Source organism: Corvus cornix, chromosome 6 (genome assembly GCF_000738735.6).
Source record: "Corvus cornix cornix isolate S_Up_H32 chromosome 6, ASM73873v5, whole genome shotgun sequence".
NCBI lineage: Eukaryota > Metazoa > Chordata > Aves > Passeriformes > Corvidae > Corvus > Corvus cornix.
This window is the reverse complement of record NC_046336.1, coordinates 12456156-12481113: the sequence shown is the minus strand read 5'-3', so window position 1 is coordinate 12481113 and position 24958 is coordinate 12456156. Positions and strand designations below refer to the sequence as shown.

The following is a 24958-nucleotide window of genomic DNA, read 5'->3' as shown; positions in this document are numbered from 1 at the left end:
ACAGACTTCATCCGTCTTTTATGCTCTATGCTTGGAACCTTGAGAGCTCTAGACTGAATTCTTGGCTCAACCAAACCTCCAATGGGATCTTGTAAAAACAACCTAGTGCCTGCACTTTGATTCCCAAACTATAAAGTAAGAGTGATAACATTCCTTTTATTTTGAACTCTATCTTCTTCACTTACTGTAATTGTTTTACAGCAAAGGTGGTTTTAGATACACCTATCAGTGAAAAGGCTGGGCCCTTGCCTAGTGCTCCTGCGTACTCCTGTGGTCACACAATTAATCACACTAGATCCCACTTGATTTCCTCCTTTTTTGTATTTGTGCATTCCAGTGTCTGAGGCTCTGCTTTCCCAGTGTGCACTGCAATAATTATTATAAAACCCCTGCCACTGAGTATTTATTGACTTGAAAGCTTCTATCCAAAATGTGACTTTGATTAATCTCTTGACTGCATTAAGAAGCATATCCTCTCTTGCTCTAGTACATGTATCTCAACTCAGCTGTTTGCAAACTCCTGCAGGCCAATACTGTGCCATCTTCTAAGCTCTCTTCTACCAACACTTCTACAAGGAAGGTAAGAACAACCTTCATGTTTTACCAACAAGCAAAAACAAAAAAAACCAAGAAATGTGGGGGTTATGCTTGGTTTTGGAGCTGCACGGACGGCTTACCGGTGATAGGCTTCCCGGCGGTACTTTTTCAGAGCATGCCCATCCATGTTTGCAGGGAGATCTGCTGCATTCTGGAGTCGGTCGCTCCATGAAGTTGTCATCTTCAAAGGCTTACTTATTTCTGAAAGAGATAGAGATAGAAAAGAAAAGCTTGCTTAAGTTCAAGGTTTGTTTCACCAGAAAGTTGCCTCTTTCCTGGTATGATGGAACTCCTGTGCCACTCAGGAAGTCTTGCAAAGTACCAGTGGAATGATCTGAGTTTGCAGGTTAAGTAAGATGCTGCTCTTTGAGATGTTGAAACAGAGAGCTGGGAAGGCTGTTCTACATGGCTGCAAAGATATTTCTATCCACTGAGGTGAAAATGCCATTACAAACAGAGACCTTGTTTTCATTGCTGAAAAAGGGTATTTTTTGATGCTAGAGTTATCAATATGCATTAGCTGTAGGTGATGGAAAACCTACCCTCAATACATGAGATAAATTCAGCAGTGTAAACCCTACAATCCCCACTGGGACTGACCTTGCCATTTTTACCACAGAGTGAAAACAAAGAGCCTTGTCCCTGGCCATTTGATCTCTAAGCAAAGACAAAGCTTCAAACTGATGCTAAATTAGCAGAAACAATTGGAAGGAAAGTAGAAAGATGATCCTTTGTCCTCTGCAGGTCAGACACATTCAGGCAGAGCAAGAACACACTGCAAACCTGTAACATGAGCGATGCAAATATTCACCAGCAGATCTTCACAAACATGAGCACCCCTTCTCAAGTGCTGGCTGCCACAACCAAACCACAGACAGTCCTTCTCATCAGGAAGGCCCTGCAGTGAGGAAAGAGGGGCACCTTTCCCAATTTTGTTATTAGCACGGTGGGGCAATCCTGCTCGCCTGCTCCTCCAGCCAGACACATGTCCTGCTGCATTCCGTGGCACCAGGTGGGGGTGATGAAGCCATGGTGGGTCAGTTCAGATCACCAGTCCAAGTCCTCACCTATCAAAACCAACTGACCAAAGGTGAGGAAAGGCTGAGCAGTTCTCCACTGGTCAGCTGAACCCAGGATGAACCCAGCTCAACCTGCCACAACGCTGCCATTAGAGGTGGTGTGGAGAACATGGTGGGAGACACAACCCACAGTGATACCAAATTAGGTATTACATGAAACCACATTCTTGTGTAACCCACACAACTGCTGGACTGCTGGCCTTGGCTTGTTTGTTCTTCTTAAAAGAAACAAATCCACCCGCAAACTACATGGGTAGTGACACAGCAACTACATCTGGACACCTCTAAAATATGACTGCACTCATTTTACAGAAGGGAATTTAATGATTCCAGCAAAGCAGAGAGCAAGTGTTCCATCCAGCGTTAGAAGTCACAGCGCTCTCAGCATCACACACATGCTCCTCAAGGAAATCTGTATAATTTTTCCATTTAAAATTTTATTAAAGAGCAACAGTTCCAATTGTCACAGCACTTCTCAGTATATTTACCTACTAGCTGCTGGTCATAAACATCAAACAGAGAGCCAACAGCTTGTCTGTAAAAAATACGTTCCTCCTCCTCCTCCAGCATTCTCTGCTTGTCTCCCAGTTATTATAACCAAGGTTTACAAATGCATCTTCTGCCACATCCTAAAGGTCACCAAATTCAGGCCCTGGCAGGCAGCCCAAGAGACTGCATGCCACTGCTGAGAGCTCTCCCCCTGAACTCCCTGCAACACACCCAGGAGAGGAGGTCACCACAGCGAGAGGGCGACAGGCCATTCCAGCCAGCCACAACTTCCACAACAGGGCATGCAGGGAGAATCAGCTTCCAAAATAGCCCCAGCCACAGCCACTAAGGGCTTTACAAGTAATTACCAGCTATCTATTTAAGCCGTGCCCAAAGGCAGACAGGAGGCAGCACAGGACACAGAACTTAACACCCCTCAAGCACTGACCTGTTCCCATTTCACTTGGAAGGCAGGGCACTGCCTGCAGCAAGGCTCCTCGGGGACAGCAAGGGCTGCTCGGGAGAGGAGCAGTGTCCCTGCAAGGGTGACAGACGCAGCCAAGACATGCAGCAGAGGGAGTGATCTGGTAAGACCCTAAGACTGCAAACTACAGAAAGGGCTTGTGCTCTCTGAGGGTGGAAAAGCATCTACCCCATGGATATTTCAAGATGGTCCAGATCATCACCACCTTGGTCTATTTTAAAGCTACTAGCCTAGAGCTCTTAGATTCGGATCCGAGAGACGTGCTCATTGAAGGGCTCTAAAAGGCACATTAAACAGCTCTGAAAAAACCGTTGCATGGCTGGCCTTAGGATCGTTAGACAGCTCTGGGTCCAGGTCTTCCAAACAAGTTCAAATCCAAGCTTCCTGCTGTTTAGAAGGGGTACACCATTCTGCTTACCCAGCCAGACATGTAGCAAGATTTGAAGATTTACACCCACAGCCCATGCCAGACTTCCTGTTCTGCCAGCCTCTTCTTCCCATTTCTTCTGCATCCCATCACCACACCACCACATCAGATGCTGACACAGGTACTAAGACAGGACTGCTTCCAGAGGCCATCCATGCCAGACAGCTGATAGTATACACCAATAGTATCCTACAAAATACCCTAAAATCCAGATGGCAGAAGAATTCTAGCAGGCTACCTTTATAATATGCATTCTAAAATGAGGAATCAGTGAAGCAGTTTGAGCTCCTATGTGATGAAACCAGACAGCATCATTTTGTGTCTGTGTCTTGGGATTCAAAAAGCTGAGACTTGAGGAAACCACAAAAATGTGAGTTTCCATAATCAAGCAAAGAAGCCCTGAATTATTTTAATAATCCAGCAGTATTTTGCTGTAGATGCAATGAACAGAGTTTGCAGGCAGGACAAGGTTTGTAGACAGAGGCAGTATCTTTTATTAGACCAACTGGCATGGCTGGAAAAAATAGACAGGCTCTTGGGTACACAAACTTGCATGAGTTTTCAAATTCTAAAGGTTCCTCTAATGAAAAATATTACTTCTACCTTCAGGCTTTGCTCTGATTTATTTAAATATTTCTTTTAATGTTCACACAGCATTAAGTAACAAAAAATTACGCTGAAGGTTTCTATTACACGTACTCCAAGGCAGGCTTACAGCTTAGCAGGCTCCACTGACACTGTGACAACAGCTTGCTGCCCTGAAACAAAACAGTGACAACTGACAAAATATATTGAGAGGGATCTTCACCACCCAAAAGTCTTACTCACACAAAAAGCCTCATGGACCTCAATGAAATTATTCTGTGCTTCAAAGGCATAAAAATCAGCCTGCTTGCGAGGGTAAGAAACCTGGGACCTGGTCCCTGAATACAAATTCCTTCTTCCAAATAAAGGGAGAAAAATAAGAAGGACAGAATCACTCCATACACTTGTAAGCCACAGGAATAAACATCTAAGAGAGCAGGCAGACAGCCAGGCAAGATTCTCAACTCCAAGCAACTGAAATATGATGCATCTTTCTTTAGTTACAAACCTATTTTTGAAATCAATAATCTGTAAATAGCTTCACATAAAAATAGAAATCTTTACATAGATAAAGCATGTCAGAACACATCCCCATAATTTATTGCAAACATGCTCCTTGCTTGTGCTGTCTTAATTAAGAATCTGATAGCATTTATAGTACATGGTTCCTTTTGAAAAGGTATTTAAATCTCAGCTGCAAAGCTTTGATACAGAGTTGTTGCCCAGCACATATGTCTTGGTTCAAAAGAATGTGAGATTTTTATATTTTGAATTAAGTCCATTTGTCAGATTTTGGATGATTTCAAGTATTATCCATAGTGTATTGTTTTCAAATACTCATATAAATTAAATAAAATGTTCTGAAACATTTCTCTTCAAGTTTTACTATTACTTTTTAAATCTTTTTTGGTCAGCAAATATTTAGAAATTTCTGCATCTGATAACACCTGACATGTTCATGCTAAATGCACTGACTGCCTTTTTTTTTTTTTCTGAGTTCATCTCGACACTTTGATGATGCAATGTCAAATCAGAGGCACACACACTAAAACACAGAGATGAACAAAACTCTGGTGACAATCCCGCTGTTTCCAGGATATTCTCCGAGAGCTTATACAGCCGAAAACAAAAGCATCCCTAACCTATGCCAAGGTTGTAGCGTACTCACACTGACTCACCGTGCACTACATCTGCCTCTTCTCACATGTTCTGCTTCAAGAATCATTAATACCTTGGCAGCACAGCCCACACACGTACGTGCACAGTGGAAAGCGAAGAGAGAGAATCATCACACCCAATGTTCGCTACTTAAGAGCTTTGTGTCTAGTCAGAGGCTGTGGGAGTACAGACGAGCCTTGTTACGCCCTTGCCGAGCCTAGAGCATCTCCTGGCTCCCTGCTGCAGCACTGCTCCATCTCAAAGTGCTTTGTGGGGTCTCAGCAAGGGAGAAGCGAACCATCCTAAAATCCTGAAGACTGGAAAAAGCAAAGGGAGCAGGAATAGAGTTGGCTTGCTCATGATTAGTGTCAAATTCCTGGTCTGGGTCAGGATGTGGCCTCACAAATAGAGCAGGGGAGGGGAAAAACAATCTTTTCTGCAGCTTAGAGGACTGTCCATGTAAGGGTGGTTAAAAAAAGCAAGTGACTCACTTTCCAGGTGCATTCCGCTCCCTCCACTGAGGGCAGAAGTAGCTTGCACCTTGTTCAGGCTAGACATTTGGGACAGCTAGCACCGGAGGAGGTGAAATCCACTCAGGTTAGCATCATGCCTCCTGTCCTCTGGGATGGACAGTGGAAAGCGGCCAGGACTGTGTCATCCCCCTCAATGGCACCTCCCAGTGCCACTGTGCGAGCAGGGGCTGGGCAGGCTCCTGGCCTCACCAGAAGTGCCGTTCTCATACCTGCAATCCCAAAGCACTTCACCAACTCCCGTTCACATAACACATTTACGGGCAGCAGAAGTGCTGTCCCCATTTTGTCAGCTAAGGATAGCAAGGCACAGAGAAGTTAATAACACAGAGCAAGTGGGAATCAAATGCAGAAGTACTAATTCCTCAGTCCCTGTGCTAAAAGTCAGTCTGAGTTCCTAGCGCTGTCAGGATGAATCGGAGATATACTGCATGTTCCTAGCACAGTATACTTTTACACAAATTCAAATTTCAATACTCAGCATCAACTGGCAGACACAGAGAAGTCAGCCTGTACTTCTGCGTGACAGAAGCCACAGAGCAGCAGGCTTCTGATGGGCTCAGACACAGGGATTGCATGGATGCCAAATGACACTCTGATTTTATTCTGACTCGCAGCCCTACACACTAACTCCGTAAGTTCACATAGCTCCTTCCCTCTCCCCCACAGCCCTGGGATGACAATTCAAACCACTCTTGTCTTTTACTGCCAGCACTTCTGCTTGATGGCCAAAAGCAAACTGTTTCCAAAAGGTGCTTTTAATTAGTGATGCTTTTGGAAAATTACTCTGTCCATGACTTGAGAGATAAGCAGTGATGCTTGTAAATGACCTAAACCAGAAATCTGACTCTTTTTTTCCCCCTCTTTCTGCCTAAAGTTAAGTTCTTCACTTGAAGATCTTCCACTTCTGTGTGGCTGCCTCTCTGACAGCAAGGCTTCACGTTCATGATGGGAGGAAGGGCAAAATACATTCTTCACATTAGAATAGTAAACTACTTCCAAGAGACACTTGAAAGTGTACTCTCACCTCATGGTAATTGAGGTTGGCTTTAAGCAGGATAATTCTGTATACTGATTACAGGGTATTAAAGAGGTAGAGAGCTGCTGTTAAGAACTGTTAAGATTAACCACAGACATGTAGTGAGCTTGCAGGTGCCACTTGTGGGGTCCAAAGATCCACAGGATTACATTAGATTGGTAACACTCTCCTTGCTCCGTGGATAATACTAACCGTCCTAGCTTCAAGCCTGCAATCTCTGACACTGGCTCTGACTCTTCTGACAGGAAGGGGGTAGCAGTTACTCTCAGACACCATCAGAGTGCTTTACATCATGAAGCTGCTTTTTCCAAGAGCGTGCTTCTAGTGAAATTGGTAAAGCATTCCCAGTCATATGTTCATTTGACTATGGTCTGACTGACAGACGATGGTAACTCATGGGCTATTTCTGAATGGGTAAGGTATAAGAAAGGAGAATTCTACTCATGCCATTTATTACAGGATTTGATCTAATTTCAGGCTGAATTTATCTCTGTCTTAAAGCCAGATGCTAAAGTAATGTCTAGGTATCAAATACGTTGTAAAATGAATTTAACAAAACCCTGCTTATTTTACATGGATTTTTTAATCAGACTATTTCTACTGACAACCATACCCACAGAGTGGCTGTGCAGTCCCTAGAGCTCCAGCAATACTCCAGGACCCAAATGCATTAGACACATTAAAACCCACAAATGTGAGTTTCTTCATGTGTCGATCCATTTCTATCCAAGGACTTCTCTTCTTTCAGGAATTCCAAGAAGCACTAGTTCATTAAAATATATTATGTATTATTTAATTATCATCAATTTTATGGATGGTTAGAATAGAATTTGGAAAACAATGAACTCTGCAAGTGCAGCTCTGTGAGGAGCAAACCTCAAATCTGACCCTTTCTAAGTACCATGAGACCACCCATTCTCCTCATCTATCTGCAAATGAATTTAATGCCTTGAAACATGAACTCCATTCTCCAGTGAGCTAATCAGCATATTTTCTACATTCCATGTAGCTCATGCTTCTCACTGTCTCTTCCAGAACTACCATTTTAGTTATTTCCAATTTACTGCTTCTTACAGAGAGTTTGTTTGGGGTAATGCTATTTCTCCACTTCTCTAACTCTGGTGTGCCCCATTCTCCCAGCACTAGAAAAAAAGGAGGAGGACCATACTTAAGGAATGTGAGACTTGACCCAGAAGCACAAGAGCTATGCCACAGAGAAGAATTAGCAAACATGAGCTCTCAAAGAAATGCTGCAACTGCAGGTCAAATATGATCCTTGGATGTACAAGACTACCAAGCAGGACTCCATGTCTCTCTCTGTCACTGACACAAACTCTGCTGGAAAACTGTCTTCAGCCAGCTGTCCCCATTCAGAATGACACTGATTATACTGAGAAAGGAATAATGCTATGAGAGAGAGTAAGGCTGGAGTGGAAGGCTGCCAGTGTACAGAGAGTAGCTCTGCAGGCGATTTGAAAATGGTCTAGAAGCATTAGCACACAGGCAAGCAGCCTGACTGTGGAGGGCTCTCAGTCTAGCAATGACAGAACAAGCCCCGTGACGGGAAGTTAAATAAATCAACCAAAACAAAAAATATTAACAAAGAGGACAGTTAACTACAAAACAACAAATTTCTGAAATACTTTTTCCATCATCAGAGGTCTCTAAATAAAGTGTGTGGGTGTTTCAATCAGCCTTTTTTTCACAGAGTCAAGAATTAATGCAGAAAAGTCAAATGGTCTGAGCTATACAGCAGGGCAATCAAACTGAGTATCATGCCTCAGGCAACTCTTCCTCACCTTACACCCCAGTGTCTCAGTGGATATGAGGCTGAGGCACAACCAATATTCAAAAGAAACCTCCAGAGACTGGTTTCACATGGACAGAAGGTGAATGGATAAATGAAAGCTCTTCTGAGCCAACACCAACATAAACTGTGCACCCTGGTCACCCTGGGAAACTCACTTCCCTGGGAAAAGGCCTTCAGCAGCCTGCGGCAGCCTCTGCCACAGAGGTTCCCAAACTGCTCTCCAACGGAGCACCTGCCAAAGGCAAGCATGGACCTGGCTATGAAGATGTTCTCACTGCCTTTTGTTTCCAGCTGTTAAATTCCAGTAAGAAACACATAACATAATTCAAATACTTTACTCACATTGTTTTTCCCGTAAGCAATTGTTCTAGTTGCCCAGAGTCTTGAAAGATTAAAAACTAGAGATGAATTTGACCCATTTGCTGTAATACAGTCCACCCTATAGAAATTATTTATAGTCTATTTATTAAAAAATATTTATCAGAGTTCTCGTAGATTTGCTTTAGCTGAAAATTGGGTGGTTTGTTTGATGCCAATGCCCACCACAGCAGGAACTCAATGTTTGAATGGTACCTGCAAATATTATCTTTGCTACACAGATGAAGCCTGACAGCATGCCAGCCAAGCTGCAGGTTAACATAAAGATCACAAAAGGCAGAAATGTCAGCATGGAAGTGAACACACTGAGTTCTGCAAATCAGAAATGAAAGTCAAGATAATTTTTTTTATTCCAACTCTTTTTTTTTAACATCAGAACAATGTGCTGGCAAGAAGAGACAAATGTAATCCCTGGTACTCAGCAGACAGAGCACTGCTCCTCATTCTCAAGGGAGACTGCCAGTTTCTCTTCCCTTCAGGTTGTCACCCCTAAGTAGCACCACTGATGTTCAAGCCTGTTCTCGGGTCTATTCCCAACTCAGGACAGCTGAACACCGTGTGAGTCACAGATCCCAAAGGGAAGAACAAGATGAGACGTGCCATCCCCAGAGAGAGAACTGGGAAGCCATCCTGCCACATACCAATTTCAAACCGAGGAGCAACTGCCACTCTAACCTGCTATTAAGGATTATACAACAGTAGCTCTTTTGGCAGCAGATCAGGGTGTTTCAAAACAATGATGCTTTTCATTAGATTCCACTGTGTTTCGGGAAGCAAATGCAGACATAACAGGCCTTTCCAGAAGCGTGGTAGCAACTGACAAAGTATTTGAGATGCACAGCTGGGCTCAGTGGCACAGTCATTCTGAAAGCATGCAACCAGGACAGCTTGGATAATGCAAACAGCCAAAAGTTCACTTTATCTTCTGAACACGGAAGGTGAGGGAGGACATTTTAATTGTCTTTCCTTACTGACTGAGCTTACTGGTAAAAAAAACCCTCTTGCCTCTGAAGATCACATCCCTGCTTCATTAATATTTTATAGGAAAAGCAAAGATACTGAAACTTCATTCTAGCTTTTTTTTAGTCTTTATAAAGAAGAAGGATGATTTTTTTAGAGACACTTGAACCCTCTTCCCTGCAGGATGGGCCCTCTCTACACATTTATGGGCTACACAAACAGATGTGACAGCAGAATCAGCATCTGAACCATCTCTGCAGGCTGGAAACATAAACTCACGTCTCCCTCCAGCCTCAGCAGAAAGCATTCCCTGCTCAGCCCTAGTGAGGAGAGCCAACTGGCTGGTCAGCCTGAGTCCCAGGGCTCTAGACACAACACTTGCCAAGGGACGTGCTGCTGAGTAAAGAACTGGGGAACACTGGTTCCTCCTTCATTAAAAAAAAGGGATTGAAAATAAACACTGAGATCAACAGCTGAAAACAATCCAGTAATTCTGAGAACTGCTCTGTCAAAACCAGTGAGAACTTTCTTTCCCTGCTAAGAGTTTTCTTTTTCAGTGTCATTCCCTTCTCCTCCCAGCTTCTTTAAGGAAAAAGCTTATTAAATGCTCATATACTAACTTGGTCTCTCTTCTTTTTGACAACTTACAATAAGAGACAGATCTTTGACAAATAAACCCATCTTTCAAAAAACCAGATGACTGTGGAACTATGTCAGACAGCAAAACCAGGGACTTCATACACAGAACTCAGCCAATTTTCAACTTGATATTTGTTCACAAAACCTAAACCAAAATAATGAAACTCCTCAGCTGTAAAGGGCACTATGAAAATAAATACAGAAATCATTTAGTGAGGAGGATCCTGACTCTCTGCTATCCTAACATACAGGGCTCCAGACACATACTGGCCTAACACAGATTTCATGGGCTTCCTGCTTTCATCCATAATAATGGTTACCCATCTCCCTTCCAAGAAGCCCTCCCAGAGACTTGATCCAGCCTTTCAGGTGAGAACACCCTGCATACAGACTCAGCTCATCAAAATCGACCCTGGGCTGGCTCTCATACCCTCCTGAAGTGCTCACAAAGGCCAGAGGTACAACTTCTTCCTGCTCAGTGTTCCTCCTAGTCAGGACCTACAGGTACCCCCTCCCCTGAGACACACAGAAGTCCTCTTTCTCCCCAAATCAGAAGCTGCCAGGTACGTAGCAATCATCATGAATATCACAAAGGCATGTACCCAAAACCCTTCCTGCACTCTGTTCTCAGCAGGCAGCGGCTCCCTGCCAACACGAAACAAGCCACACAGACCTACCAACTGAGCAAGCACAAAGATGGAAAATCAGGGAATGTGAAGACTGTAGGTGTTTTGAAGTGCTCTTACAGTGTGAAGTTCCCCCCCCCCACAACCTTCCCCCCATAAGGAGCACAATTCATTACTTTCCTGACCTGTTTTTTTAATCAGAGGCAAATATAGTAATTATAGTCTGCCTGATTACAAATGAAATTACAAATCTGTCTTAAGGGCACAATAGTGTCCCCACCTAGATGTTATCAGCCCCCAAATCTCATTTAATCTTGACAGATGTGTAGTACAGCGGCACCACTACAGGAAACTCTACAAGTAAATTAATTTTACGAATACTTGATTTGCAGTATACCCAAGATCTTCCAAAAGACTGCTAACTTGTACAGCTTTTGTTAGGCATCCTGTGTGACTAAATTAATCAGTAAAATAACTGAACATCTACAATTACTTTGAGCTCTTGCTGGGCTTCTGGCTTCGCTTTGATAACCTAACTGTCTCAGCTTTATCAAGTGATTCCAAAGACCTACATTAAACTGTTTTCCAACTGAATCAACCTCTTTTCCTTGGAAACTTCTTACTATCTTGCCCAAGCAAAACCCAACCCACTAAGTTAATTTGGGGAAAACAGTCACCTTTCCACAGGCCCTTCAGTTCTCTAGGTTTTAATGTTAAATCAGTCCTGTTGACACAGGAGACTGTTCCCTGGCAGGAGCAGAGGAGGACACAGAGTGTTGTCTCTGCATTTGTCTCAGCATAAGCAGTTCTCATAAGGAACACAATGAAGTGGCAGATCTACTTCATCAGCTGCAAACTGGGAGAAACCTGCCAGCCTGAAGGGTGAGAGAACGTTAACAAACAACTAAGAAGGCATCATCAGCACATCCCTGTTATCCCAAAACCTGAGATGAGAGTTTCCAACACTGAACCTTCCCTCTGGCCAGGACTTCTCTCTTCAGGGAACCTCAAGTATCTTGTCGACGTAGACTTGAAGATGCATTCAACAGCACAGTCTCGTCCTGCTGCAGATGAGCAAACAGCTTGGATCCTCTGGATTCTGAGATGCCTTTAAAAACACCTGTCCCTAGCAGAGCAATATGATAGCCCTGCTTCACCCAGGACTTCTTCTTCAGTGTGTTACCTGACTTACTGCAACCACTAAAAAAAAGGGCTGACCACACGCCCAGCCAGCACAAAGCCTCCTGGGCAGCCACAGAAATGCCTCCTCCTAATTGCTTTCAAATCAGCAACTGAAAAACTCCCAGCCTTGCTTTGAGTGTCACAACATGAGAACACAGTTCTCTGCATGTTCTAACCTTTCCAATATTTGTTCCTGACCCCACCAGCACACATCGATTTATGAGGACTCACAGTGCATTTTATTACTGTCTTTGTTAATATCTACTCTCTACATGTCCGTGAAGAAAAATGAGTGGTAGATGAGTAAAACACTGTTAGTTTTTCATCATCTGTTCCCTCCTGATTGCTCAAGTTTAGCAAGCAGAGTTTTTTGGCCTTGGCTCATAAAACTGCCAGTGCAATATTGAAAGAGAAGTTAAAACACATATAAAACAAGAGGTTAAGAACCTACCTAATCTCTTATCATATAAAAAAAAAAAAAAAGGAAAGGTTAGATTGCAGATGTGGTTTTAACTAGCTCTTAGAAAGACTACAGCATTATTTTGATCAGAAGTGAAAAAGTCCCCAAATTACTGAAGGCTATAGATGAACACTCCATCTCAAACGACAGCAACTAAAACTCTTCCCAATTTGTATAAATTTGCTCATGAAGTATCACATACATCTGCTGATGATTCCAGGAATTACATTTTTAATATACTTATTCTCTATAAAATCATTCTATTTCAACACCACTGTAAGGAACATTCTAATAAACAACAGAACATGTGCAAGACATTCTGCTCAGGACGTCTGTATCTGCACTCACCAAGTTGTTAAGGGTACAGGCAAGCTAATGCCTTCTAGAGGCTAAATTCACATAAGTAACATAAAAAGATTTAGCAGAAGATCATCTGGTATACCAGTCACTGCTTAGGAGAGACACTTTTGGGAAGAGCAAGCATTTTCAGGTAGAGAAGATGGGGTTTGTCTCTACTTACCTGAATCACTTATAGCTCTAGGCAAAAACACTCATCTTTTTTCCCTAGCAGAGCTCTACCCAGCCCTGTCTGCTGAAGTCTTGCTTTTCATTACAGGTGGAATACAGTGGTCTGCTGACCACTTCTTCCTTTAGAGAGACTTGGTTCACGTGTTTGTACTTTCCTTTAGGTTATGCTTTGTATTCCTTTTTTTTCTTTTAACAAAGGTAAGCAATGGGGAAATGCAGCATCCCCAAACACTGAAAGACTCAGAACAGGCTGTCTTGCTGACCTGCCCTTAAACATCACTGGTGCACCGACTGATGCGGGCGGTATGAAGCGGAAAATGAAATTTGACTCCTGCCTCAGTTTCCAGACAGCAGAACTAACAGATGATTTACCAGTCTGGCTTGCTTCTATGCTAAATTCCTCTTTCCAGCTTCACTCCACCACTGGTATCAATGATGAGAAAGCTACAGGAACTGAACTGGAAGAGCAGTTTCCAGGGTCAGTCTCAAGGTAACTGATGCTCAGAACATCTGCAATTACGTTCAACTGATCAGTTTTTTTCTTTAGGAAATGAACTCATCCTGACCTAAAAGAACACACTGAGAACAACACTATAAAAGTGGAACTGAACAAGCAATGAAAAAGAAACAACTATGCAGCTATTATGGGCATCTGTTCTTAAAAACTCTCAGGGAATACTGCATAGGGTGTCAGAAAGGACATGATTTAAGCAGGACACTTGGGACCAAATTTCACAGCCCTTTCCTGTGACTTCAAAGGCCACATACATCTTTGCATAATTTTGGAATGGAATTGCTTTGTAATATCCAAAAAGATCAGAGAGAAACATTTGAAATATCTTTGCCAACATGTTCAGCTATTCCTTTGGGGGAAAAAACAAGGTATCTTGGAGACAGAGAAAGCAAACAAAATCAACATTAAAAGATTATTTATTTTTAATTGCAACTGTTCTATTTACTGACTTCCAAAATTACCTATGCTGCCTGCCCTTTACTAGCACTTACTCTTAGATGTTATTATTGGTAATTGCCGTGTTATGATTACAAAGCTCTGGCATAAACCTCAGTACCTCTTTGGGGTTCTGAGAGCAGAATATTCACATGCTCTTCTCTGACCTCATATTCCTAATTATTCACTATGCGTGCCTATATGTAACTCACTACCAACTGAATCAACCCAAACACCAGCTGATTTCAGCTAGTCTAGATAACTCTGGGTGCTTTATGCTAAACCATCTTCAGTCTTTTGAATTCAACTTCCTTTCCAGGTTACTTTACAAGCTGACTAGAAAGTTTCTCTTGTTATACACCACAGCCAGACATGCTGCATTTGATGCAAATGCCAAGAGGACCACAGTCCAAGCAGTGAAATATGAGCTGATTCCCCTCCACAGCTAACGTTCTCCAAAGGAGATAAGGAATACTGATTCCAGCAGCAAACACTGCCTAAACAGCTAAACGCTTCCTCCTGAACCCAATGGACATGGCTGGGATGCAGCTGTTCCTACCACAGACCCACTCAGAAGGTCTCACACCCCAAATCTGGCCACCACAACTGCCAAAACTGAACCACCCTGGCTGGAAAATACTTTGGGGAAGTGTACTTTTCTGGAAGATTCAGTGAGAAGTTGCTTCCTGAAAATCTAGCAGAGAATGTATCTTAAGTGTTTTATCTATTATACCAATGTTAACAGGGAGAGCTACAAGGCCTGGGTCAAAGCCAGCTAATCCAAAGGCCTGCTCTTAAATAAACAGTGGAAAACCACTCTACTTCAGAGCCTCCTGCAGAAATACATACAGGAAATCTCTGTTTTACCCCTTCCTCTGAACCAACTGTGCCAAGCAAGGTTCAATGTAAGCACATAAGCAAAATAGCAAGTCTTTGAAAATATCTGAAACGCAGCTGGGAGATGTGAATACTCTATAACTAAATTAAGCTAAGTTTAGACCACATAATGACTTCAAGGAGGTTTTGTTTTTAAATAAATCACTTGTGGTGAAAAGAGCCGGAATGGTAGTTATAGAGACCACAACCGCCTTCTTATTTACAGGCTGGCTACAACACGAGCCTGCACTGGAGTACATTCTTCCCACACATCTGTTTCTACTAACTTCACTAACTTTGGAGCCACCTTCCAATCTCCAAAGGATCACATCTCCTTGGACCTCTCTTTCTTCTTCCATCCACCTATAGAAGCTCTGTCCACACATCCTTCAATTTCAAAAGAGAAACCAACAAGTTTCAGTCCCAGCATCATTTCTATAGGTGTCTCATTATTGTGGCTTCTGCTCTCCACATCTGATGGGCTCACACCTTTGCAGAGTTTAAGTCCGTTTGAGCTGGTATGATGCACAGGGTAAGAACCCACTTGTTTTTTTCCTTAGGTGTTAAGAGAAGCATGCAGATGATCACAGTGGGGTCTCCAACCTCTCCAGTTTAGTCAGAATGTTATCTCTAGTGAAACCGCCAAAAAAGGGCTGACTGTGCTGGTTAAGTCCCACAGCAGGTATTCATGCCCAGAGGATGATAAGTTAAGGTCACAGCAAGCCACAAGTTTAACCTCTACCGTGCTGTACCAGACTTGAAAAAGTGACAGGACTAAGAGTTCTGGCACACAGCCACTCACTGCTCCTATGCCTGGGGACCCAACTGGCCAGGAAATAAGAGCAAATCTGCTTTTGACTTTATAGTATGGTGCACACACTGTTACACATTCAGGTAATAGTAAAGATTCAACACAGACTGCTGTGGGTTTTTTAGGTTGAATTACTCAGGCTCCCTCCTCGATCTCATACTGCCATATAAAAAATGTATTTCTCCTAATATGGCTTCATACAGGCAGGTCTCCCCAGCACCTTTTTAGCCCTGCAAACACATGCATGAGACTTAGCAACTACATTTATGTAGGCAGGTTTAGATTATCAACCGCTTACAGCAGCTACCTTCAAGACCTATGCAATTTTTTCCAGATGTTGCTTAAGGTTTATTTACCATACATAAAGTTCTATTTATTGTATATGCTGGATTCTCTCTGCAGTTGTGTTAAAGAAGCCAATTCATCAGTATCTACATGATCTCTGTGTAGAGTGCACAGTTCCAGGTTTTAGGAACCATTCCAGTTAACAAGTCATAATGATTTAAAAGCAAAATACAGCTCATTGCTACAAGCATCATAATCATGACACATAGTAATTTCTTTAATAGCACAAAACAGACATTTTAAAATAGGAAATATTTGTATCATGTGCTCTTCAAAGATACTCATAAAGAATAAGATTCAGCACAGAATAGCCAACCCTTGAAGACCCGGATTGTGGCCATTTCAAATAACATTTCAAATTATATTTGTGCTGCTGACAATAAATAAATAAAATTTTATAAGTAGATGCAGTACAGACAACAAGTAAGGAATTCCCATGCGCTGGCTTGGAAACATCTCATCCCAAATACATCCCAAAGAGCCAGGCAAGGCTCCCACCTCCCACTCCCAGGCACATTCTGTTCAGTTTTCTCTCCTATTACTCTCCCTGCTAAAGAAGCCACAGCTGTTTTCTATCAGGACACCCAGTGTTTGTGGGCCACCCTGAGGCAGTGACCTGGTGCAGAGTGAGCTCATCCCAAGGCACATCACTCAGGTTGTGCCCTGCTGTCCTCCTTGGTAGAGCTGGAGTGCCCTGCTCTCTTCATGGCTTTACACTGGATGGCATGAGTATTTCTTATCTGAGGCTATTAGTTACTGAGGTGTTCTTCTAAAGGAGCAAAGACAAGGCACAGGCCTGCAGAACAGCGAGCCAGTTCCTATGTTCCTATGACAACTTTCCACTGCAGCCTGGCTGGAGACCATTAATCCACTTTCCCCAGGCCAAGCAGCTTCTCTGTGGTAACGCTGCTTTGTGTAGGATTGTCACCAGTGCCCAAGCAATGGCAAATTCCATGGACTGAACCACCCAGACTCCACAGCACTTCCTAATTTAAAATTCCCGCAAAATGATGGGTTCACTGAGTGCAACTGCATGACCCCACTTCTGTCTCTTGCTCAAGATTTTCAGGGAAAGAGCTGTGGTCAGCCCTTCTTCCTGCACTTCCTTGCAAGTCAGTATCTACAATTCCTGCAGGATTCAAAGGTTGCAGACCCTCTCAGCTTGTCCTGGAGCACCAGACCTGCTCTGCAGCCGGCCTGCGCCATCCCCAGATAACAGCTCATGCTGCAACAGCTCACCCACCCACCTATCACTTTTCAACAAGCATTATTTTATTAAGCTGAACTGCAAGTAAGAGTTATGATGTGATTAAATAAAGCTATCTGCTTTTTCAATAGGCATCACTTAAACACCGTATTCTAATAGTTTGCATCCCTTCTACTTTCAATGCAAAAATAATATACTTGTATATTTTTGAAGGAAATAAAACACTCCTTCCAGTGTTTCCCCAAAAAGCACAATCCCACAATGTTTACCAGTAAACATCACACTAAGCTTTTTGTTTTAAAAAAACCCAAACATTCCCCTGAAAGTTAAAAAAAGTCTAGGATAAATATTTCTAGTGATTTTTAAGATGGGTCTATTAGCTTTCTCTTCAAGTTATATTAGGAATCAAACATGACAAGGAGTGACAGTTCCAGAGGGGTATTATTATCATCATCATTATGATGATTAAAAATTGCCTACAAACTGGAAATTTGCCTGGGAAAGTTTCAGCCTGCATCTGATTTTCGCTAGCATATATCCCAGAATCATCATATAACACTAATGCTACCAGTGCAAATATACTAACAGGCTGCTAATTTCAAACCTCAGCTGAAAACATCTCTCCCATTCTTACAGCTTTTCTCCCCGTTTCTCTCTGCAATTGTACTTAATTCAATGGAGCATTCTAAATGCAGTTCGGTGGTGCATTTTGCCATACAATCTGTTTGAATGACGCTGTACAGAGTAAAGGTTGTATTGTGCTATATAATGAAACCACGTCTATGCTTGAACAAACCCCAACTGCTGTGAATCAAACCAGCAGGTTCCTGAACGATCTTTTGGACTCCGGACTAATGGCAATAGATTATTTTAAATAGCAGTTCCACTCTAAAATATGTTTAGGTTGACACGGGCTGACAGGGACAGTGACAGACCTCCTGAGCTAAGCTGATCGGTTTGCATGTAAAACACCCGGATTTTTCCTCAGTGCTGGAACTGCAAATTCAGCACTTGAACCGAAGATCAAAATGCAGTTTTGAGTTTTGTTTCTGGTTTTCAGTGAAACCATGCAGTACCTGAAAGGACCTAAAAATCCTTGTATGTTCACTTTAATCACTAGTGACAAATGAGTATTTGTATCAATACATTTCAGTTGGTGACAATGTTATTCTAAACTCACAGGGAGACATGTCTAAGTGACTACTTAGAGAGCATTTTGCAATCTTTGATGTTCAAACAATAAATCTTACAGGGCTAAAAAAAAGTATTTTAGAACATGAGTGATTATGGCTTGGGAGGAATGTTCTCAAGACCACGTCAAAGAGGAGCCTTAGCATCCAGTTTGGCAGCCTTTAGAAACACTAGCAAGGGAATAAACTTAATCTCCGTGGTTCCAGGAATTTTCAAAACTGCCTGTGCTACAAGAAGCAGTACTGTCGTATTAAGTCATCTGGTCTATCAGAGAACCAGTGTAGGTTTGTTTCCATCATACATTTTGCAACATTATTTTTGGCACGAAAGGAGGGATTTAAAAAAAAAAAAAAGAAGAAGAAAAGCGTAAGCAAAATGCGAGCAAAGCAATCTTGCATTGGTTTGTTTTATTTATTTATTTACTTGGTGCCTCGCTGCGGGCTTTGGGTTATCAGCTCCAGCCTGACACAGCCGGACTGCCAAGAGCAACTCAAACGCAACGGAGCGGGAGCGGTGACAGCGAACCCCGGCCCCGACCCAAGGCTGCCCGGGACCGCGCTGTTCCCTCCGCGCCCAGGGACGGAGCATCGCCGCTCGCCGCCTCTCCCCGCCTCTCCCGGCCGGGCGGCGGCCGCCCCGGGGGAACCTGCGGGCGGGAAGGCGCCGCCGGGACCCTCCGGTCCACGTGGGGCGGAAGGAAAGCGGAAACGGAGGCACGGAGTGCCGGCCCCGGCCCCGCTCACACGCCCCGTGCCGGGGGCTCGGGCGGCGGAGCGGGCACGGAATCGCCGCCCTGCTCCGGGCGGGGGCAGCTCGGGGGCCGAGGCACGGCGGAGGCTGCCCTGCCCGGGGCGGGACGGGGCAGCGGCGGCTGCCGGGGCAGGGCAGGGCAGGACAGTGCAGGGCAGGGCCGGGCAGGGCCGGGCAGGACAACGGCGGACGCTGCCCCCGGGGGTCTCCCCGCGCCGCCCCAGCTCCGGCCGCGGGCTCGGCACCCCCCTCGCCGGAGCGCGCGCCCGGGGGAGGGGGCGCTGCCCCCCCGCCACCCGCCCCAGCGGTCCCCGGCGCGCTCCCGCCCCGCGCGCGCACCCGCCCCGCGCGCGCACCCGCCCCGCGCGCGCTCCGCGCTCCCGCGGCCGCTCTCACCTCCCGCCGCGCTCGGGTGGAACTGCCCCGCACCAACTGCCGCAGCGCCCGCGCCGCCCGCACTGCGCAGGCGCCGCCCGCGCCCCGCCCCGCCCCGCCGCCGGCAGGGAGCGCGGGCAGTGTGCGAGCCCCGCGCCGGGCGCACGGCCCGGGCCCAGGGAGCGTCGGCAAAGTGCGGGAGCGGCAGCCGCTGCAGGGGGCCCGGCGGCGGCCGCCAGGGTGATGGGGGGGTCTGGAGCATTCCCCGTGTGAGGAAACACTGCGGGAGCTGGGTCTGTTCGGTCTGGAGAAGAGACGACCGAGAGGGGATGTCATTAATGCATATAAATGTGTCAAAGGCGGGTGCCGAGATGGTCCCAGGCTCTTTTCAGTGGTGCCCAGTGACAGAATGATGAGCAATGGCCATAAACTAAACCACAAGAAGTTCCACCTCAACATGAATCACAGAATCACAGAATGGGTCAGGCTGGAAGGGACCACAGTGGATTGTCTGGTCCAACCTCCCACTCAAGCAGAGTTATCCGAGAGGACATGGCACAGGATTGCGCTCAGATGGTTCCTGAACATCTCCAGGGAAGGAGACTCCACAGCCTCTCTGGACAATCTGTACCAGTGTGTGTTCACCCACACAGTACAGAAGGTCTTCCTCATGTTCAGGTGGAACTTCCCATGCATCAATTTCTGCCCACTGCCTCTTGTCCTACTGCCCAACACCCCTGAGCAGAGGCTGGATCCATCATCTTGACACGCTCCCTTCTGATATTTATACACATTAATGAGGTCCTGTCTCAGTTGCCTCTTCTCAAGGCTGAACAGGCCTCAGCCGTTCCTCATAAGAGATGCTCCAGACCCATGACCTTCTCTGATGAGGAAAAGCGTTATGCTGAGGGTGGCAGAGCACTGAATGGGCTGCCCAGGGAGGTTATGGAGTCTCCCTGCCTGAAGATATTCAAAACCCATCTGGACACATTCCTGTGTCACATGGTCTGGGCGACCCTGCCTTGTCAGGGGAGTTGGACTGGATGATATCCAGAGGTCTGTTCCAACCCTAGCAATTCTGTGATTCAATGTGGCAACTCACAGAACAACTGCACAGCCCCGCCCCAATGGCTTCCTCCAGGGCCTGGCATCGCTCTGGACAAAATCTCTGGGGCTGCACCCCCAGCCCTGCACCTCCCTGGCCTGCCTGAGTTCCCACAGTTCTGTCAGTCAGCCTCAATGTTGCTGTGTGACACATAATGCTCATTTTCAAAGTCTGTTACGAGGCTATTTTGTGGTAGTTTGCCATTGAATTACAGTACCTTGAGCTAGGAGCTTTTAGAAGACAGGTCAGTCTACTTTGACATGAGCTCCCCATGCTGCACAATGTTCATTTATTTTTAAGCTCCACGACAGCTGAGGGAGACAGAGCTTTGGTTACAATTATGCGATTAATCATTGATACTTTGGGGAGTACATCTGCATCATGGGCTGGGACAAGGCTGGGGTCAGTGTGTGCCCCATGTGCTGCCAGGAGGATGGTGAGGAGGTCCCTGTGCAGCTGGGGGTGGTAGGGGGTGATGGCTGGGGGCTTGGGGGACAATGACCACAGCAACGGGCAGAAGTGTCCCGCCTGCCCATCCCAGTCTACTGTGAGCACAGACTGCATCCCTCACACCTCCAGACATGGCCATTAGGCTGGAGAGGCTGAGGGGATGATTGTGCAGAGCAGAAACTGCCCTGTGGTGGCCCCCCAGTTGTGCCATGCTGGGTGAGCACTGCCACAAAAAGTGCAGGGCAAAACAAGCATCCCCAGCAAAACAAGCCTCCTTTTTCTGTCTGTTTTTTCCTGACCATGTAGGCCTGGAAAAGGCTGCACAGAGGGGTCCTGGCCACCTCAGGTTGATCCCTGCCAGCAACAAGGGTGATGGCAGCCATCCATCTACCCCACCTCATCCAGGCCCATGCTGCTGTGCCAAGCCACCAGCACATTCGGTCTCCTTTCCCATGCCTCAGTGGTGGCCAGAGGCTGGGAATGTCTCCCTCACTCTGGCAGCAGCTCTTCTGTCCCCACTGCCATGATGCTTCCTTTATCTGCCCAAGGATTCCCTCAGCTTTTCCTATTACCCTCTACTCTGTTCCAGGTGATAAGGCTCTGCCACCACCCTCTGGCACAGGGACACGCAGCTGGGCAGGGTTTTGCTGACTCAGCCGTGCTTGGCCTATTGTACCTCTCCAGGCTCTGTCAGCCTTGCTCCATGCCTTTCCAAGGGGAAACACCCAATGACACCAGAACCATTAGTTCAGGCTGTAGCAAAGCCCATTTTCAGTGCCAAGCCTGTGGTGGGGAGGCATTGCCTGCCAGGGAAGCTCAGCCTGCACTTCCCACTGCCCTGGGACATCTCACAGGACCTGCACAGGGTACCCAAGCAAGAGTTTTCACTTGGAGATGCAGCCATCTGTATTTGTCATTTCCATGCATCCTTGTGGCAGGGCCCCTCCTGAAATGTCTGTCTGTGCATCTTTCCAACACATAACCCCAGAAGAGTCACTGAAGCCAACAAGGATGACTAAAAGTGTGAAATGGCTTTTCTGTAAAGGAAAATGTAATAGACAAAAACCTTTCAGGCTAGGAAAGAGGTGAAGTGGAGTAAGGCAGACATCTGCAAAATTCTGCACGGGGAGATGGGGAGAAACCATATTCCAGCTCTTCCACTGTGTCCCACAAGCCAGGGACCTGGAATGAAATTAGCTGGCAGCCACTCTGAAACACGGAAAAAGATTATGTTTTTTCATAGAATGCACTTTCAAACTGTGGATTACAGAGCACAATGGCATGCAGGACGTGAACTTGTACTGATTAGATAAGGGCCAGCAAACAGAGATGAGATGTGACTGCTGTCTAGGGAGCCCCAGAGCTGCAGACAGACAGAACCAGAGAAGTTATACCAAAGAAGCATAAATCTCTCACTGTCAGAAACAAAATCCTGAGTTAGAGGGATCCAGTACAGCCATTTTCCAATTTTTGTTAGTGTTTGTGTGTGCGCAATTAAGCAAACGCATCCGTGTTCCTTATGTATATGTTTACCACTTGCATATGTTTTCTCCCTGACTTTGCTGCCCTTATCCAAAGAGCTCTCCCTCTTGCAGGGGGTCAGACCCACCTGTGCCACAGGAGATCTGGCAGCAGCCTCCTGGGAGACACTGGGATCTGTCTTTTTCCCACTGCTGGCAAGCATTTCCCTCTCACTAAGCTGCTGTGGTGAGGCTGGGTGGTGAAACAGCTCTCCAGAGCATTGCTTTCATGGGCTGTGCTGGCCAGGAGGTGTGTGTCCTACTGCTGTGTGTGCACAGCTCAGAGTACAGCTTTTCCCTGTGACTCACAAGCCCAGGTAGACTGCAGCTTGGGAGATAAGTTGTTTAATGAGCCTCATCAGCAGGCAGATGCTGATGTGGAGAGTATCACAGAGCTTTAAGGAATCCTCCTGCTGTCTCACACACAAGGCTTGATTTTTGAAGTAACTAGGAGGTACAGAATGGTCCTGGGTAATTTAATCCCTAATACAACCCATCGTTGTTTCATTGGTGTACAATTCTTAGCTATGGGACTGTTTCTCTTTGGGTTTCTGCTTGTTTTCTACCCTTATAAAATTCCCCCTGATGCCATGTGTCTCTATGTCTCAACAGTTACTCAAGTGTCAAGGTTTCCTGATGCTGAACACATCACAGGCACTGCCCTGCTTTTGGTTTGTGCCCACTTCCAGCTTGTCATCTCATTTCAGGTCTGACATGCCAGTGTCCAGTTTGTCTCCAGCCATAGAGTCACATCCTTGTTCTGCATGACAGCAGCAGCCACTGTAATTTAGTGACTCTGACCCCTTGTGCTCAATCAGCTACACAGTCCGAGCAGTCACAACAGCAACTGGCACAGGTCTCACCTGTTTCATGCAGCCTCCTCCTGGGTGTGTAGAAAGATGTCAGAACACCTCAACCCATTGGGAGGCAAAGGGATTTGATCCCAGGGTCTTTCCCATGGAAGTCAGCAGTCCCTTCAGGGTACCTTGTAGTTCATGTGCTGGAGGAGACTGTGACACTCCTAACCCAGTTGATAGGCTACATGCGTATGGCAGTGCTAAAACAGCACGAGTGAGGAAGCCAGAGTAAGCTGCACCCCACTTTCCTGTGACAAAGAGAACCACAGAAGCCTCTATTATCAGGAATAAGCATCAGAGCAAAGTCATCAAAGCAATGCCATGCACAAAACTAAGCAGAGCTGGAAACTTCTCCATTCTGTCATCAGTTACTCCCAGTAGTAAACCCCTGACTTAGGCTATTGTAATGCAAAGTAGGAGATATTGAGGAAATGGTAAAACACACTTGTGGGGAAAAGAACAGACCAAGGAGAGGATTTCTGCCTTGGCTGTGTGAGCCAGGCAGCCCTGGCCAGGGCAAGGACAGCGGGCAGCCTCTCCTGTGGCAAGGCTCTCTGCCTGGGATGCTCTGCCATCAAAATGTGAGCTGCTCGGATGATCCAAGTGTGCAGCTCATGCTGCAGCTGCGTACCGAGCTACCTGCACTGAAGGTATTGCTCAACCACAGCAACAGCTCTTTTGGAAGTCACAGCTCTCTCCAATGCCAGCCTGGGCTTGTTCGTCCTCCCTGCTCATTTGCTGGAACTCCCTCACACTGTCCTCTGGTCACCTGTGAGGACAAACAGGGATAAACAGAGTAGAGGAACTGGGCATCAGTGCAGAACTCTGTGGCACTGAGATGTACAGTAGGGGACAGGATCCAAATATTTGCTCATTTCACCATGTTTCTCACACTCAGATCACAATTAAGTTGTTTTTCCATCTCATAGGTATATTTTGTGCAGCTGCTCCTAGAAATCAGACACTTCTCCCTGGTCTCTTGGCAGGTCCTGCACTGGGGTGCAGGCAGTGCGCTTGGCCTGGAGGTGGGATGTGCATGTATCCCCCTTCCCATCGATGATGCAGCCCTGGGTACTCCCAGCAAACCCTTGCCAGTGGGAAGGCCCTGCCTGCTTGCATGGATGGTAGAGAAACCGAAGTGTTTCAGTTCCTGGAAAATAACCTGAAGGCAAAATCCTCCCTGTGTGTCACTTTGGCACATCTGGACCAACCATTATCAGTCTTTGTCCTGGTCACCCCCTCTTCCAGGCATATCCCCAACTCTGCACCCCAGCAGCCCCCATCCCTATCCCACGGAGATCCCACACAGACATAGGCACCCTGGTCCTTATCAGAAAAGAGGGGCTGGAACCAACCCCCACAGGACACCTTCAGCCCAGACAGAGACGCACAGCACAGCTTCCCTTGGGCATTGGACGGGACATCTGGGGATGCATCAGCAAGAGTGATTTGTGTGTGTGCACCTGAGTGTCCGTCTGCCTTTTGTCTCTCTGGGCGTCTGCCTGACTCTCTCTCTCCACCTGCCCATTTCTGCCTGCTTCCTTCTTTCTC

At 45.8% G+C, this 24958-nt stretch overlaps 1 protein-coding gene across 4 annotated transcripts in view; it reads right to left on the bottom strand.

The window, feature by feature from the left end:
- NT5C2 (5'-nucleotidase, cytosolic II) overlaps positions 1–19571 on the bottom strand; it is a 60885-nt gene extending 41314 nt beyond the window's left edge. Inside the window, exons 1-2 of one of the 4 annotated variants that reach the window (XM_039553925.1) lie at positions 19497–19571; positions 678–798 (exon numbers count right to left, since the gene is read on the bottom strand). In XM_039553925.1, coding sequence (XP_039409859.1) covers positions 678–778 — 101 coding nt within the window. In that variant the 5' untranslated portion in view covers positions 779–798; positions 19497–19571. Of the gene's footprint in view, positions 1–677; positions 799–11478; positions 11700–11772; positions 12082–19496 lie in introns of those variants that run through there. The other 3 variants (XM_019292332.3, XM_019292323.3, XM_019292328.3) reach the window with 3 other exon arrangements.
- Between the last annotated feature and the right edge of the window lie 5387 nt (positions 19572–24958).